Source organism: Oryctolagus cuniculus, chromosome 1, assembly GCF_051225735.1.
Source record: "Oryctolagus cuniculus isolate XC-2025 breed Fujian yellow rabbit chromosome 1, ASM5122573v1, whole genome shotgun sequence".
Taxonomy (NCBI): Eukaryota; Metazoa; Chordata; class Mammalia; order Lagomorpha; family Leporidae; genus Oryctolagus; species Oryctolagus cuniculus.
The window spans coordinates 11,156,714-11,172,119 of record NC_142867.1 but is presented as its reverse complement, the minus strand read 5'-3'; the positions used below and the strand labels follow the sequence as shown (position 1 = coordinate 11,172,119).

General features: G+C 47.6%; 1 protein-coding gene across 1 annotated transcript; it reads left to right on the top strand.

The window, feature by feature from the left end:
• The first annotated feature begins 6,547 nt into the window (after nucleotides 1-6,547).
• On the top strand, nucleotides 6,548-14,683 carry LOC100356662 (pepsin-3). The gene is made up of 9 exons (NM_001329076.1): nucleotides 6,548-6,627; nucleotides 6,976-7,135; nucleotides 8,991-9,108; nucleotides 10,137-10,255; nucleotides 10,932-11,131; nucleotides 12,469-12,585; nucleotides 13,107-13,251; nucleotides 13,351-13,449; nucleotides 14,358-14,683. Exons 1-9 carry the CDS (start codon nucleotides 6,572-6,574, stop codon nucleotides 14,505-14,507), a joined length of 1,164 nt encoding a protein of 387 aa, NP_001316005.1. The 5' UTR covers nucleotides 6,548-6,571; the 3' UTR covers nucleotides 14,508-14,683.
• Nucleotides 14,684-15,406: the final 723 nt, after the last annotated feature.

The window sequence follows — 15,406 nt, the reverse complement described above, 5'->3', positions numbered from 1 at the left end:
TCTCCCCTTCCATTCACATCAAGTCCTTGGGCCCTGCACCCCATAGGAGACCAGGAGAAGCACCTGGCTCCTGCTTTCGGATCAGCGTGGGCGTGTGCTGGCCGTAGCACGCTGGCCACGGCGGCCATTGGAGGATGAACCAACGGCAAAGGAAGACCTTTCTCTCTGTCTCTCTCTCTCACTGTCCACTTTGTCTGTCAAAAAAAAAAAAACCAAATAAATAAATCTTTAAAAAAAGAAAATAAACCTTAGTAAACAGTATGAATGGGAATAGGAGAGGGAGGAGAAAGTGGGGTGGGTAGGGCAGGTATGGTGGGAAGAATCTCCATGTTCTTAAACTTGTAGTTATGAAATATATGTAAGCAGTATTCCTTAAATAAAAGTTTTCTTTGGAAAAAATGTATTCAAGGAATTCAGATCAAGAGAAACACTATAAAAGGCACCATAGTTGGCTTGAAGATGAAAGGAGAACCATGAAGAGCAATACAGGTACCTTAAGGAGCTAACAGACAGTCTGAAAACCAGGGATGAAACAGAGACCACAGCCATGCTACACGGAACTAATGAGCATGTGGTGATTCCCCCATACACACAGACACACAGCCTCCAGATAAGAGCCTAGGACTGCTGACAACTTGATTTCAGCTTTTAACTGAAGAAGACAAATCAATCAAGCACCCCTAGATTTTTGATCATTGACAGAATTCTGAGATAATAAATTTTAATGGATTTTTAAAAAGATATTTAAATACATTTTTAAGAATTATTTATTGATTATTTGAAAGGCATAGTTTCAGAGAGTCAGAGGCAGAGAGACAGAGAGAGAGGTCTTTCATCTGCTGGTTCACTCCCCAAATGGCCAGCCATAATGGCTGGAGCTGAGCCGATCTGAATACAGGAGCCAAGACCTTCTTCTGGGTCTCCCAGGCAGACTCAGGGGCCCAAGGACTTGGGCCATCTTCCACTGCTTTCCCAGACCATAGCAGAGAGTTGTAGCCAAAGTGGAGCAGCCAGAACTCGAACCGATGCCCATATGGAATACCAGCACTGCAGGCAGCAGATTTACCTACTATGCCACAGCATTGGTGCTAAATATATTTTTAATTATTCAAAAAGAGTCAGTTTGAGAAACACAAACACATGTACACACACACACACACACATGGAAAGAGAGAGAGAGAGAGGGAGAGAGAGAGAGAGAGCAATTCTTCTTCTATTGGTTCATGCTTGTGATTGAGCGAGGCTGAAGACAGCAGCCCAGAAATCAGAGACTGGTGGCAAGACCAAAGGGCTTGATGCATCACCGAATGGCTCTCAGGCTGTGCACTTTCAGGAGACTGGAACTGAGAGTACAAGGACTGGAACCCAAGCACTGCAATACGGGGTCTGGGCATCCCAAGCAGCATCTTAAACATTGCTTCAAACATCTGTTCCCCCAATTTTTATTTACTGATAAAACATATTCTTGGAAAACTGTATTACGAAAAACTATACACATAACTCAAAATTTTTTGACTCACATAAATGTATCTTTACTTCTATTTTTTCCATGAACTAGTTGAAGTCCCTTCATGTTATGTGCACACTCGAACCAAAACCAATGGGCCTGTAAATGGAATCCTAACACCTGCCTGCATCTCTGTAAGAGCAGAAGGTTTGGGGCTGAGAAGTAGAGAACACAGTGCTCCTGTGTGGTTGGAAGACCACACCCTGGGCTCAGAACAAGGTGGACAGTGCCAGGGACCAGCTGTTGCAAGGCCAGTCACTTAAGTTCCATAGTACCTGTCACAAGACTCCATCTCTGGCTTGCCAGGAATGATTTGTTCAACCTCATTCCTTTGCTTAACCTGAAACATTCATGGAACATTGCTGAGCACATGGGATGTTGGCATTGGTGGCCTATATTAGAAACTCTATCCTCAGTGCCCCAAAGGCCAGGCACGGCACAAGCACACTGAGTGCCAGGCAGGGCTAATGGCAGAGTAAACTTTCTTGTCTTATCTCTTTGCTGGGCCAGCCTGGTACAGTGAGATTGGGTGGCTTCTTTGCCACCAACACTAGATCAACCCTGGAGGTGAATCAGCCCAGAATCAGGATTCCGCTCTGTCTCCCAAGATTTCAGGTAAAGAGGACCATGAAGACAGCTTCTCTGGGTGCCCCTGGTGTGGTCATCACATGATGCCCACATACATTCTAACCCAGGGGCAGAAACCAGATAGGACATTCTTCTAAGGAAAGAGCTCTTCTGAGACCCAAGGTCCAGTCCTGACAGTTTCACACTTGGGTATGAGAACCTGCTCTGACCACCTATTCCCTCAACTACAAGATGGTGATACAGCAGAAACAGTAATTTACTTATTTTTTTAGAAAGCTTTTATTTAATGAATACAAATTTCATAGGCACAGCTTTAGGAACATAGCAGTTCTTTCCCCCATACCCACCATCCCAACCCCTCTCCCATCCCACCTCATACTCCTTCTCCCATCCCATTCTTCATTAAGATTCATTTTTACTTATCTTTATATACAGAAGACCAACTCTATACTAAGTAAAGATTTCGGTACGTTTACCACTATAGCCTGACCTTGTACAAGGCATGTCCATATTACTATAGACCTTCTGTTCCTGGCCGCTGTATTATAGATTCCCTGACATCATCCTGGGCATTTAGAGTATTTTAGGGGTCAAGATCATTTCAGGTTCCTCAGTAATAGTCACAGTTGGTAGCTTCAGTCAAGACCCACAACAAGGTGCTGGGAGCTGCTCATAAGCTCTTGCCTCTAGCTCCAGCTGAGGCTGCACATGGAAACAACACACAGGGAGGGTGTTCCTCCAGTGCAGCACTTCAGCCACACTCTGTGGGCTCAAGGAAAGTTTCTGGCTCCCAGGTGGTACCTCCAGTGGAATCTCTGGAAGAGCAGATTCCCCTGCCTCCTGATTTAGAACAGAATGTAAGGAACGCTAGAGCCAGAACCAACATCCATCCCATAACATAGCCGAGCAAAGTCAGGTGGCCACTTTGCAGGGAGCCTGTTCTGATTCCAGCAACCTGCACATTACTGACCGCAGCCTCCAGCAGAACTTCATCACCAGGTTCTGGGCAACAATACCACATAAGGGAAGGGCTTGTTCCCCAGACAGATATCGTATCTGCTCCCATAACAACTCGAGGTAAAGGAAACAACTTCATCCAAAGCTTGTCTGAAGACTGCACATCCCATGTCCTATCACAGGTGCATGTCTGTATGTTCCAATCCCATAGACTTCTCCAACCCCACTGGGAGCCAACAGACCTAGGCTCTTTTGTTCATCTCGTCTTGAAGAAATGACCAACAGCTGCCCCAGACCATGGTACAATAGATTTCCCATTGGATCTTCTGACTTCTTAAAGCTCCCAACTGGAGTTCTTGCAGCAAACTTGTTTGCAATCATCCAATGTCAGATGACCTGTAAGAGTTCCCTTGGGGACTTCTAGCCATCCAGTGTTGTTCTAAAACCACTGATATATGGGGAAACAACATGTATTTATCATAAGCCAGCAGTGCTCCATTTAGATGATGCCAATTATGTTGGCAACATAAAAATATCATAATCATCACCAGTGGAATCTGTGCACTCTTCCTTTTATCAGACCTCATGAGGGTGTTGACCTTGGCACATCAGTGTCACAGTGCAGCTTCTTCATAGTCAGTTTGAACTCACTGTGAAGTCAGTTGGCCTTGAACTGTTGGCCTTGACATCTGCAATGAACACAGGTGTGTGTTCTGGCTTCATCATGGCTGACTCAGTGTCAGGGAAATGTGATGAAGACACTGGGGTCGATCCTGTCTCTCTGGGCATGCTCTTCCAAGGACAGTGAGTGGTGTCCAGAGACCCAACTAGGCCATAGGAATATGAGTGACCTGTGCATGCAGGAGTCTCTTACCTGTTATTCTGATCTGCTACAGAGATGAATAACCATAGGATGGTGCAAGATTTGTTTTGTTTTGTTTTTAGGTTTGCACTTTCTTCCACATCCAGTGAACCAGCTCTGCAGGGATTGGTCCCACCATAAAATTCCAATAAGACTTAGCATCCAGAAATTGCTGAGACAGAACTGCTGCCAAACCCAATGTGAGTGTGTAGCAACCCAGAAACCACATGTTCCTCTCCCTACCTTCTGACCTCCCAAGCCCTTAGTCTCTTGAGTCAAGGCCAGTCTGGTAGACCCCTCTACTGACACCAACTGTGTGCAGACAATGCCTACAAAGACCCTTGCAAGGTCTCAAATTGGGTTTTCCTAGAGCTTTCTCTAGACACAGCTCCCAGTGAAGCCAGATGTACAGAGACATCCTCCACACCCCAGAAACCAGTTCTGAAGCAGTTGACACAATCTGGGTGACCTCCCATTCAGCTGGATTCAGTTCTGCCCCCATCTACCAGAGGAGTGCACAGGATCCAATGAGTAGGGTCAAGGCACCAGCCCGCCAACTACATGGCAAGGCTGAGGATTGACAAGCTACAAATTTGTGTACTCACAGCCCCTTCCTCAGGTTCAGTAATTTGATCATCGGCTCATGGGCCTAAGGGAAACCCATTTTGCTGCACATTTATTTTTATTTTTTTATTTTTTTTAACTTTTATTTAATGAATATAAATTTCCAAAGTACAGCTTATGGATTACAATGGCTCCCCCCCCCATAACGTTCCTTCCACCCGCAACCCTCCGCTTTCCGCTCCCTCTCCCCTTCCATTCACATCAAGATTCATTTTCGATTCTCTTTATATACAGAAGATCAGTTTAGCATACATTAAGTAAAGATTTCAACAGTTTGCTCCCACACAGAAACATAAAGTGAAAAATACTGTTTGAGTACTAGTTATAGCATTAAATCTCAATGTACAGCACACTAAGGACAGAGATCCTACATGAGGAGTAAGTGCACAGTGACTCCTGTTGTTGACTTAACAAATTGACACTCTTGTTTATGGCAGCAGTAATCACTCTAGGCTCTTGTCATGAGCTGCCAAGGCTATGGAAGCCCCCCGAGTTCACTGACTCTGATCATATTTAGACAAGGCCATGGTCAAAGTGGAAGTTCTCTCCTCCCTTCAGAGAAAGGTACCTCCTTCTTTGATGACCCGTTCTTTCCACTGGGATCTCACTCGCAGAGATCGTTCATTTAGTTTTTTTTTTTTCCCCAGAGTGTCTTGGCTTTCCATGCCTGAAATACTCTCATGGGCATTTTAGCCAGATCCGCATGCCTTAAGGGCTGATTCTGAGGCCAGAGTGCTGTTTAGGACATCTGCCATTCTATGGGTCTGCTGTGTATCTCACTTCTCATGTTGGATCATTCTCTCCCTTTTTGATTCTATCAGCTAGTATTTGCAGACACTATTCTTGTTTATGTGATCCCTTTGGTTCTTAGTCCTTTCGTTATGATCAATTGTGAACAGAAATTGATCACTGGGACTAGTGAGATGGCATTGGTACATGCCACCTTGATGGGATTGAATTGGAATCCCCTGGTATATTTCTAACTCTACCGTTTGAGGTAAGTCAGCTTGTTGCTGCACATTTTAAAGGATAAAAATAGGCATCCAGATGAGAAGATGGAGAGGGCAAGGGCTGGAAGGGGCCAAGGCCCAACCATCTGGATTGGGGAACACCCTCCCAGCAGAGGGATAACTTTCTGTTTACATTCACATACTCCCAATAACCCATTGTCCAGAACCCTGAAACACTCTATTTGGGGAAGTTTTTGGGTCTTCTTTGGCTTGATTATTGGTAGGCTGAGTGGACATCTCAGCATGGATTCTTCAAACTCCCTCCACCCAACTCACAGGAACCCTCTATAATGAGGTGGGTCTTAGCACCTACTATGTTACAATCACATAGCAGAGAATTTCATTATGGCTGGCAAATGGCAGGGAGATTAGAGTTACTATGACCCACCACGGGAAGAATAAGTCTAGATTCTGTGCCTTGAGGAGTTAGTGATGAACTAGGAACCAGGGAGAAGAAACCAAATGTATCTACAAATAGTCAGGTCCCATAATATCACATCCAAATGAAGTCATCTAGAGAGGGATGAGTCCTGATCCCCAAATAACCAAATGCTCACAAGATCTGGAGTGGTAGATACAGCAACCCAAACCATTGCTAAGTGGGCAGCTGCTCTCAAAGAACCCCAGCCAGCAAGCAACATCATCAATGAATGCTGTGTTCCGAGCACTGCTGACCAATCTTGCCACAACACTGAGCTTGGGAAGTTGTACATGGACCCTCTCATTTCATAAGGCTCAGCCACCACTTAATGGATGTCTAGCTCTTGCCAGGTGCACTCCAGCTGTGCGATGCAGTGTTAGTGGAAAGCTACTCAACTAGCAACTTCTCAGAACGTGACTCTGAGCAGAAGAATCTTATCAGGAACAGTTCTGTTTGAGATTGTGATAACAGGTAGCATTTACAGGCTGATAAGGGCTATTACAGTCGGGACAAGGGCCATATATAAGCAGCAGCTCTTGCCTGCTTCTGCACACCTTCCACTTGTCCTGCCTTCTCCAGTGTCTTGGGAGCCAGGAAGAACCATGAAGTGGCTGCTGCTGCTCGGGCTGCTGGCACTCTCTGAGTGCATCATCCACAAGTGAGCCTGGTGACCAGCAATGGGAAGATGCCTCAAGGGGCAACTTCCCAGCCCGCTGCTGCCTCCCTGTCTATCATATTTCACCTTCCATTCTTCTCATATGCAGTCTCCCTTTCTTGTCTCTGTTTCTACTCCCATGGGGAGGCAGCCGTGGTTTGGTTTCAGCCCCATCATGGTGATCTGTAACCTCGCCTCTGCACTGTACAGAGCTTCTCTCCTCCTCCTAAATTCACTTCTCCTAAATTAGTTTCCTTGTCCTTCTCTGGCTTCTGTAGCATCTCCTGAGCTGGACCCTTGCCCATTAACCTCACCTTCTCTAACCATGCATGCACCAATGCTCTGCCCCAGGGTCCCCCTGGTCAGAAAGAAGTCCTTGAGGAAGAACCTGATTGAGAAGGGCTTGCTGAAGGACTACCTGAAGACTCACACCCCCAACCTGGCCACCAAGTACTTGCCCAAAGCTGCCTTCGACTCAGTGCCCACTGAGACCCTGGAGAACTACCTGGATGTGAGTGCATGGGCAGGGGGAAGGGGCAGCCCCAAGGACTGAGCCAGCAACAGAGAGGGTGTCTGGGGGACACGAATGACAGCCAGGTTCTGCTCCCTGGATCTCGCAGCCCATGGCAGTCGAGGAAACTCACAATCATAACTGTTGCTGTCATTTGTTCATCATTCATTCATTTGTTCTTTCAATGTTTATTTATCCTGAATGTCCTGATAGGTGTCAGTCCTTTCGCCTGGTCCAGGGGGCAGCAGGGAGCAGTCACAGTTCCATAGGGGGAGAAAGATGAACTCACTGAGCATCAACACCTAGTGACAATCACGGTTAGGAAGAGGTCCACCAAAGGAGGTGTTACTTGTTGAGTGAGAGGTTCCTGGAGGACAGTAAGTCCTCCTGGGAGCTGTCAAAGAATAACAGGTATCTCCAAGAGGAGGGAGGAAATTCTAGAACAAGAGGGCTTGTACTCAGCCTGTTCCCATAGTGAGCTATGTGCATTTGAGGAAGGAATAAAAGATGTGTGATAATAGTGGAGTAGGAAGGAGGGTGTGCCAAGTAAGGTTAGGGGCCTTGAGGGGGACCGGTCACACAGAAGCCAGCGACTGACATAGCTGAGACCCTAATTGCCACAGATTGACCCAACACACTGGAGTGGTACACTCAGACTCTTACTTGGAACCAGTGACATACTCTGGTCTACAATAGACATTGCCTTTCCTGTGGTCAAGGGCTTCCCTTCTGAGATACATAAGATCCACTACAAAAGGGGGCTCTAGTCCATACAGACCTGGTGATCTTGAGCAAGTTGTTCATGTTCTCTGAGCCTCAGCATCCTCGTCTACAGAACTGACCCACTCACGGTCACCATCCATGGGTGGTTGCAAATCATTACCACCATAGAGCTTCTGGTTGTGCTTCCCACAGGCCCCAGCTGGTTCTTGGTAGAACTCAGAAACACCATCCCATTTATTCATCGCACAGATATTTATGAAGACATACTAAATGCCAGAGGCTCAACATTTGCTGTGGAAAGAAAGCCAAAGTTTGAGGGCTTATATTCAAGAAAGGTAGACAAACAAATCAGCATGTGAGATGAATTATGATCATGAGAGGGGTCATAAAGCATAATTATTTAATTAACTAGTGGGAAAAGGAGAAGAAGGGGAGGGGCACTTTGGTTAAAGTGGTCAGGAAGTGCTTGGCAAAAGTGACACTGGACAAGAGCTCTGAATGATGAAGGAGTCAGCCAAGGGAGGGTCCAGGAACATACATTTTCACAGCACAACAAACAGCCAGAGCAAAGTCCCTGGGGTGGGATAGAGCTTGTCATTGTCTAAGAATAGTATAGAAATATGGAAACTGGGGACGATCTACCAAAGGGAGAGTGTTGGCATTGAGAATAAAACACTGAGTTTCCTTTCTTAAAATCTGCTGTCCACACTGAAGTTTGGGAATGAGAGATTCCCATGGGTTCCCTTGTTTAACTGACTTGCATGTCTCCAGATCAGCAAGTTAATGGACAAGCATCTGAGGCCTAGCTGGTTGGGTGCCATAGGTTACACCCTACCCTCTGAGAAGGTGTGCTCCCCAGGAGGGTGAGACTGACATGGGCAGGGCACTTGCTGAGAGAGGACAGCAGATCTGCCTGGGGAATGAATGTTCTTAGCAGAGAACATCAGAGGCAATCAGGGAGCAGAGAAGATATCAGGGAGGTGTGAGGCGGGCTGGGATGTGAAGGAGTGTGCACTTCATGGGGAAGTGAAGAGAGGAAGAGACGATGGAGACTTGGATGAGGAGCTGCTCTGGAGGCAGGCCCAGATGGGGAGTTGCAGGTCTTTGAACTGTGCTGTCCTGGCCCCTGCAGACAGAGTACTTTGGCACCATCGGCATCGGAACCCCCGCTCAGGACTTCACCGTCATCTTTGACACTGGCTCCTCCAACCTGTGGGTGCCCTCTGTCTACTGTTCCAGTGCTGCCTGCAGTGAGTGCCTGCCACACCCAGCCCTGTTTTCCCGTGCTTTTCCTGACCACTCAGAGACTTCTCACAGCACCCACTTCAAACCTGAAGGAGTCACTCAGAGATTCAAGGGACAGGTTTCCCCAGGCAGCTTCAAGGAGCTAGCAGTAGGCACAGGTGCTCAGGGCATAAAGTGATGACTCAGAAATGGAGAGTTAGACTCCTGGAGGAGAAAGCATATAGTATTTTTTAAAACATTTTTTATTTTATTTATGTATTTGAGAGGTAGAGTTACAGACAGTGAGAGGCAGAAACAGAGAGAAAGGTCTTCCTTCCTTTGGTTCACTTCCCAAATGGCCACTATTGTAGGAGCTACACCGATCTGAAGCCAGGAGCCGGGTGCTTCTTCCTGGTCTCCCATGTAGGTGCAGGGGCCCAAGCACTTGGGCCATCTCCTACTGGAAAGCCTGTAGAATTTTAAAGCAAGGAAGGGATGAAGTGCTACTTGTTGGCCAGCCATGCCGAGTCCCATGTGACACAGTGGGCTAAAAGCTGGACTGAGACTCTTGAGATGAGTGTGTAACTCAATTAAGAACACAGAGACAAATCACTGGTTTTGTAATGAAGGAGACATTGTTGTTGGAAGTCACCACAATGTTTAAAGTTCCAAACTCTTCCTGCTTTCTGGCCGAGTTTTAAGAAGAGTTGTCAGTAGAATCAGGGGTGCCCTAACAAGAGCCTTGGCTGTGAAAGCACTCAGCACCATGGACAGCCACACTGCTGTGCTCAGTGCTTGCCTGGGTGCCTTGGGAGGAATTGTCGTAGGCTGGGATCATCCACCAGAGAGATGGTGCTGACTGCCAAAAACTTGCGATTGGAACCTGGAATTTCTGCCATCCAAAGGCCACCTTAAAGGTCATCCTGTAGCAAAGGTCATCTTTCTCCTCCATAGTCCCACCCAAGCCAAGAAATCCCATCCCAGGAAGATATGCCCATTCCACCACCCTTGTTTGCCCTCTGGAAGTTAATGATGTCACCCTTTACCTTTGCAGGCGTCCATAACAAGTTCAACCCTGAGGACTCCTCCACCTTCCAGGCCACCAGCGAGTCTCTCTCCATCACCTATGGCACTGGCAGCATGACAGGCTTCCTGGGATATGACACTGTGAAAGTGAGCACTTGGGGGCTATGCACCCTCACACAGCCTGTGCCTCGGGCCATTTTCCAAGGACTTGGGGACCACAGTAAATGTCCCAAAGCAAGTTCACTCTAACAGTATGGATCTCAGAGATCACACAAGAAATCTAACAGGCAGTGCAGGGAGTATGTGGCAGAGCTGTCACACACACTCAGGGGTTAACCATATGAGCATAATGGGAGTGCTGCCTGGGAAACTCAGCCACGCTCAGTGCTGAATGGAGGAAGTGGGGAGAGGGGACACAGTTGCTCAATTCTCTTTCAGCATCTCCTCCACAGCCTCCTCCTTCCTCTAGTCACATGAGCTCCACAGATCTCCAGGGCATGGCCGGGGTAAAGTGCTCCAGCTTGCTGGAGTCTGCCTTCCATCTGCCCAACCAAAATCCAAACGCACAGTGACAATCCATCCTGCAGCAATATCTCACAGTGAGTCACACACTGTGGCCACCTGACAGCAGCTGCCAAGGTTCTGCCCAATGGAGAGTCAAGCATTTCAGGGGATAGTCCCTCTTCCTGCTTTCTGTCCTGTTCCCTGGGAGCTAAGTCCTCCAGGAGATGAAGCAGGATCGCTCTGAGTCCAGGGCTGGAGCCCAGAAGTGCTCCATGAACAGGTGCTCATTGTGGACCTCCTCTCTGTGCCTCCTACACAGGTTGGAAACATCGAGGACACCAACCAGATCTTTGGGCTGAGTGAGTCAGAGCCTGGCTCCTTCCTGTACTACGCTCCCTTCGATGGCATCCTGGGTCTGGCCTACCCCAGCATTTCCTCCTCTGATGCCACGCCCGTCTTTGACAACATGTGGAACGAGGGCCTGGTGTCTGAGGACCTCTTCTCCGTCTACTTGAGCTCGTAGGTTTTGGCTAGCCTGGGGCCTTTCCCACATGGACTATTTTCACCTGGTCCAGCAAGGGACCTAACTAGGTTTGGGTGGGCTGGGAGGATCTTAGAAGAATGAGATTTGCAAACTCACTGTCAAATAGCATGCATTTTCCAAGAACATTTTACAAGCTCCTTGTATGTACAGATTCCAAAATATTTTGCACCAATATAAATTCCCTTAAATTTTATTTTTCTGAGAAAATTTTGAAATACCCTCATATATCTTGAACAATGACATTTCAAACTAAGGAAAGCAAGTTTCTTTTTATTTAGTTAGTTCTAAAAATGATAGAAGAATAACCCAAGGTGGGTTTTGCTGTGTACACTTTTGCCAAATTGTAGCCGAGGCTGTCTTCAACTTTTCTCTGTCTCTCATAGCCTCCCCATGACACCATTGGCCAACAGTCATATTTTGCTTCAGGCATTAATATTCTGATAGGTGCTGCACTGTGCACTAACATGTTTACTATAAACTGGGTGGGTAAATGTGAGTGAGGTTGAGTCTTAGAAATGGTCAGTATTTTTTGACTAATTTCTTGTTACCATCTATACCTGCTTTCTATCTAACCTGAAACATCAGATTTAGCCAATGGACTCTGCAATATCAAAGACTCCTTTGTGAGAGTTCTTTTATCCTTTGTGCCCTTGGCCACTCAATCTTCAGGTGCCTCTTAAACATAACGTGCTTTCGTGAGTACTTAAGTATCTCTGTGGGTCACTGTATCTCCCCAGCTAACAAAGATTCTAGAAGTCAGCCCTATGGCCTTTTTAGGGCAGGTAGTTGCATGTTGTTGGGCAGTCCCATGGACCTGACCCTGACCTACTGTACCTCAGTAGCACCCCTGCCTCCAACCAACAATAAGAAGAAATGTCTCTGGATATTAGCCACACTAGCCCTGGTTGAGAAAGAGTGATCGCCACCATTAAGTCCTTAAATGCCCAAACTGCCTGAATTCACTTCACTTGTGGACCCCAGGGAAACTTAATGAGTATCAGGGTGCAAAGCATACAGTAGGGAAACCAAATTTCTAGGTTCTATGCTTGACTGCAACTACACAACTATGTGAACTCGAGCAAGTTGCCTTACTTCTCTGAGACACAGTATCTTGTAGAGTCAAAATAATAATACAGACCACTGTGTGGACCTGGTGTTACATTGAAAGAATCCACAACAGGCACACATTCAGCACAGCTCCTGGCAATTAAAAGTACCCCATCAAGGGTAGTTCTTGGGCTGTACACAGCAGATATGCAAACCATGAATGAGTGAATTCCTGTCTTCTCCCCTACCCCTGCTTTTTCCACAGTGATGACGAGAGTGGCAGCGTTGTGATGTTTGGTGGCATCGATTCTTCTTACTACACTGGAAGCCTGAACTGGGTGCCTGTTTCTTATGAGGGCTACTGGCAGATCACTCTGGACAGGTGAGACAGCACCACTGCATGTTATCCTGGGCTGAGCCCTGATCCCACATCTTTATGGACTTGTTGTTGATCTGATGTCCAGATCTACCTGGAACAGCCAGTACAGGGGAGAGCTGGAAACCGGTCAACCCACGGAGAGCCCAGAAAAGGCACCTCACTTGAAGGGGAGGAGAGGGCTCTCTGGGAGCCCAGCTCCACAACAACGATGGAACAACCACTTCCTTGTGTTCTAAGAACATGACCACATCACAGCACACCCAGGAAGGGTTAACAAACCTTCCTGTCCATACCTCTCAGTATTTAGTGGACCTAGAAAGCAGCACACAATCTGCCGTTATAGCAAGACTGCATTTGGCTGTCCAGTATTAGGGTGAATGACTGAAAAATTTTCACAGAACAAGCATGCCCTGGCCCTTTAAAGCCTGAATTCCAGTTGTTCTGACCCCTCAAGAGGGTCCAACTAGGGTCACATGTGTAACCCCTGAGAACTCAAGGGTCCTTTCCTTGCATCTCACCCTCAGCATCACCATGGATGGAGAGACCATCGCTTGTGCTGATAGCTGCCAGGCCATTGTGGACACGGGCACCTCTCTGCTGGCTGGCCCCACCAGTGCCATTTCCAACATCCAGAGCTACATTGGAGCTTCTGAGAACTCTGATGGCGAGGCAAGTCCAGCCCCAAATGCTCTCTGCTAGACACTGGTGGGGGGAGTGCCATGCACAAAGAATGAGCCCCTTCTAATCTCCCACACTCACACCTTCCAGATGATCGTCAGCTGCTCATCCATGTACTCCCTGCCCAACATTGTCTTCACCATCAATGGAGTCCAGTACCCTGTGCCCGCCAGTGCCTACATCCTGGAGGTAAGGGAGCACTCGGCCAGGCGCCAGACGGGCCACACAAAAGGAGGCTGCACGCTGCCCTCTGCAGGAGGGAATTCACACTTCTCTCTGCTGATGCCAAGAGGCAGACTGACCCCTGCTCTGCACGGCCAGTAGACAAAAAGAGCCTATCACAGCCATGCAGGAGTGAGAATTGGAGGAAGCCCCTAAAGGAAAAGTGAGGCAAAAGATGATGGTGGGAAAAGGGGATTCTGATATTTAGACCTGTATCTGACTCCCTGGTCTCAATCTCCTGCCCATCATCTCTGATCAAGGTGCATGTCCTCTCAGCATTCATTTCCTCAGCTAAAACCGGAGGTGTCAGCTCATCCCCCCATGTGTGCACTTAGGGGGTTTGGTAAGACTGAGCACAATTCAGTCCAACGACCTTCAAGAAAGTCCTTGCTTCCTACTACATGGGCTGAGCTTACTCTATGAGAAGTATTCACACCTGGTGCCTTCTCTAGGCAAGTGCAGCCTTGCAGCCAAGACTGAGCAGAGTAACACAGGGAGGAGGAGGAACCCCTGGCTGGCAGCTGTGCCACGGGTGGCAACGGAAATAATGAGAAGTGGCTACACCCTCAGGGAATCCAAATCTCCTTCCCAGAATCTGACTTCAACTTCTGCCTAAACCTCGGTGCTGAGGTCAGGGTTCCTGTGTCTGCCAATGGCAGCATACAATGCCTGGCAATCCATCCCATCAAGAGTGCAGGGAGCAGTTTCTGCAGGCTGATCCCAGCCCAGCAACAGCCACATCCCTGGAAAATGAGCCACAAATCCCCTCTTGGCATGGCACTTGCAGCCAGAGGCAGGAGCCATTCATGGTTATCTCCCAGTGCTTGTAACCCTCACCCTGTTCCCCATCTCCTGTGCTATTCTCTGCTCTGCAGGAAGATGACGCCTGCATTAGTGGCTTCGAGGGCATGAACCTCGACACCTACACTGGCGAGCTCTGGATCCTGGGTGACGTCTTCATCCGCCAGTACTTCACCGTCTTCGACCGGGCCAACAATCAGCTGGGTCTGGCTGCCGCAGCTTAAGCCTGCAGCTTTGAAACCACGTCCCGACAGATTTGGCCTAGTCCTGCAACCCCTGTAGGTGGACGGACTTCTCCTGATTGTTCTTCCAGAAACACAGTCAGCTTCCAATAGAAATAGATGGTTGGCCCTGTTCCCACTCACACCCATAATGTAGAATAAAAACAGCTGATGAAAACATGTTTGTGGCTCCTTCTCCTCACTAGTATGTCTCCTCCCGTTGCTGGGGTCAGAACACCAGGCAGACAAGCAGAAATGACCATGTCTCCTTGGACAGCAGCAAACACAGTGACATTTAGTAACTGGGCCAGAAGCAATTGAGTGAGAGGCAGAGTGAGAAAAAGGACATGGAAGGGGTGAACGGGACACAGATGCCATTGGGAGTATTCAAAAGCTGGAATGATTCTATTCAAAACACCTTTGAAAGGCTGGTTGCAAATTCCATAAATAGGCTAAACTAAAGGGCATGACATAGAAATCCTAGCTCAGAAAAACTGTTCTCTCTATATATATTATTTTTCATTAATTAGAAGTAAACAGGTATGATTCTATGTCAATAAAAACTTACTTTTCATTAAAGGAAGCTCTTGTTAGGAAGTGGCATGTAGCAAACACAGCCTAAGCAGTGTGGGTTGGGAAAAGGAGCTAGGCTCTCTAAGTCCTCTCTCTCTCTGTCTCACTCTCTCAGATGTATTCATTTGTTTTAGAGGCAGATTTACAGAGAGCAGTTGAGACAGAGGGAGGCCTCACTCCCCAAATGGCTGCAATGGCTGAAGCTGGGCCTATCCAAGGCCATGAGTTAGGAGCTTCCTCTGGGTTGACCACGCAGGTACAGAGACCCAAGCACTTGTTTCATTCCACTGCCCTCCCAGGCCATCAGCAGTCAGTGGGATGGGAAGTGG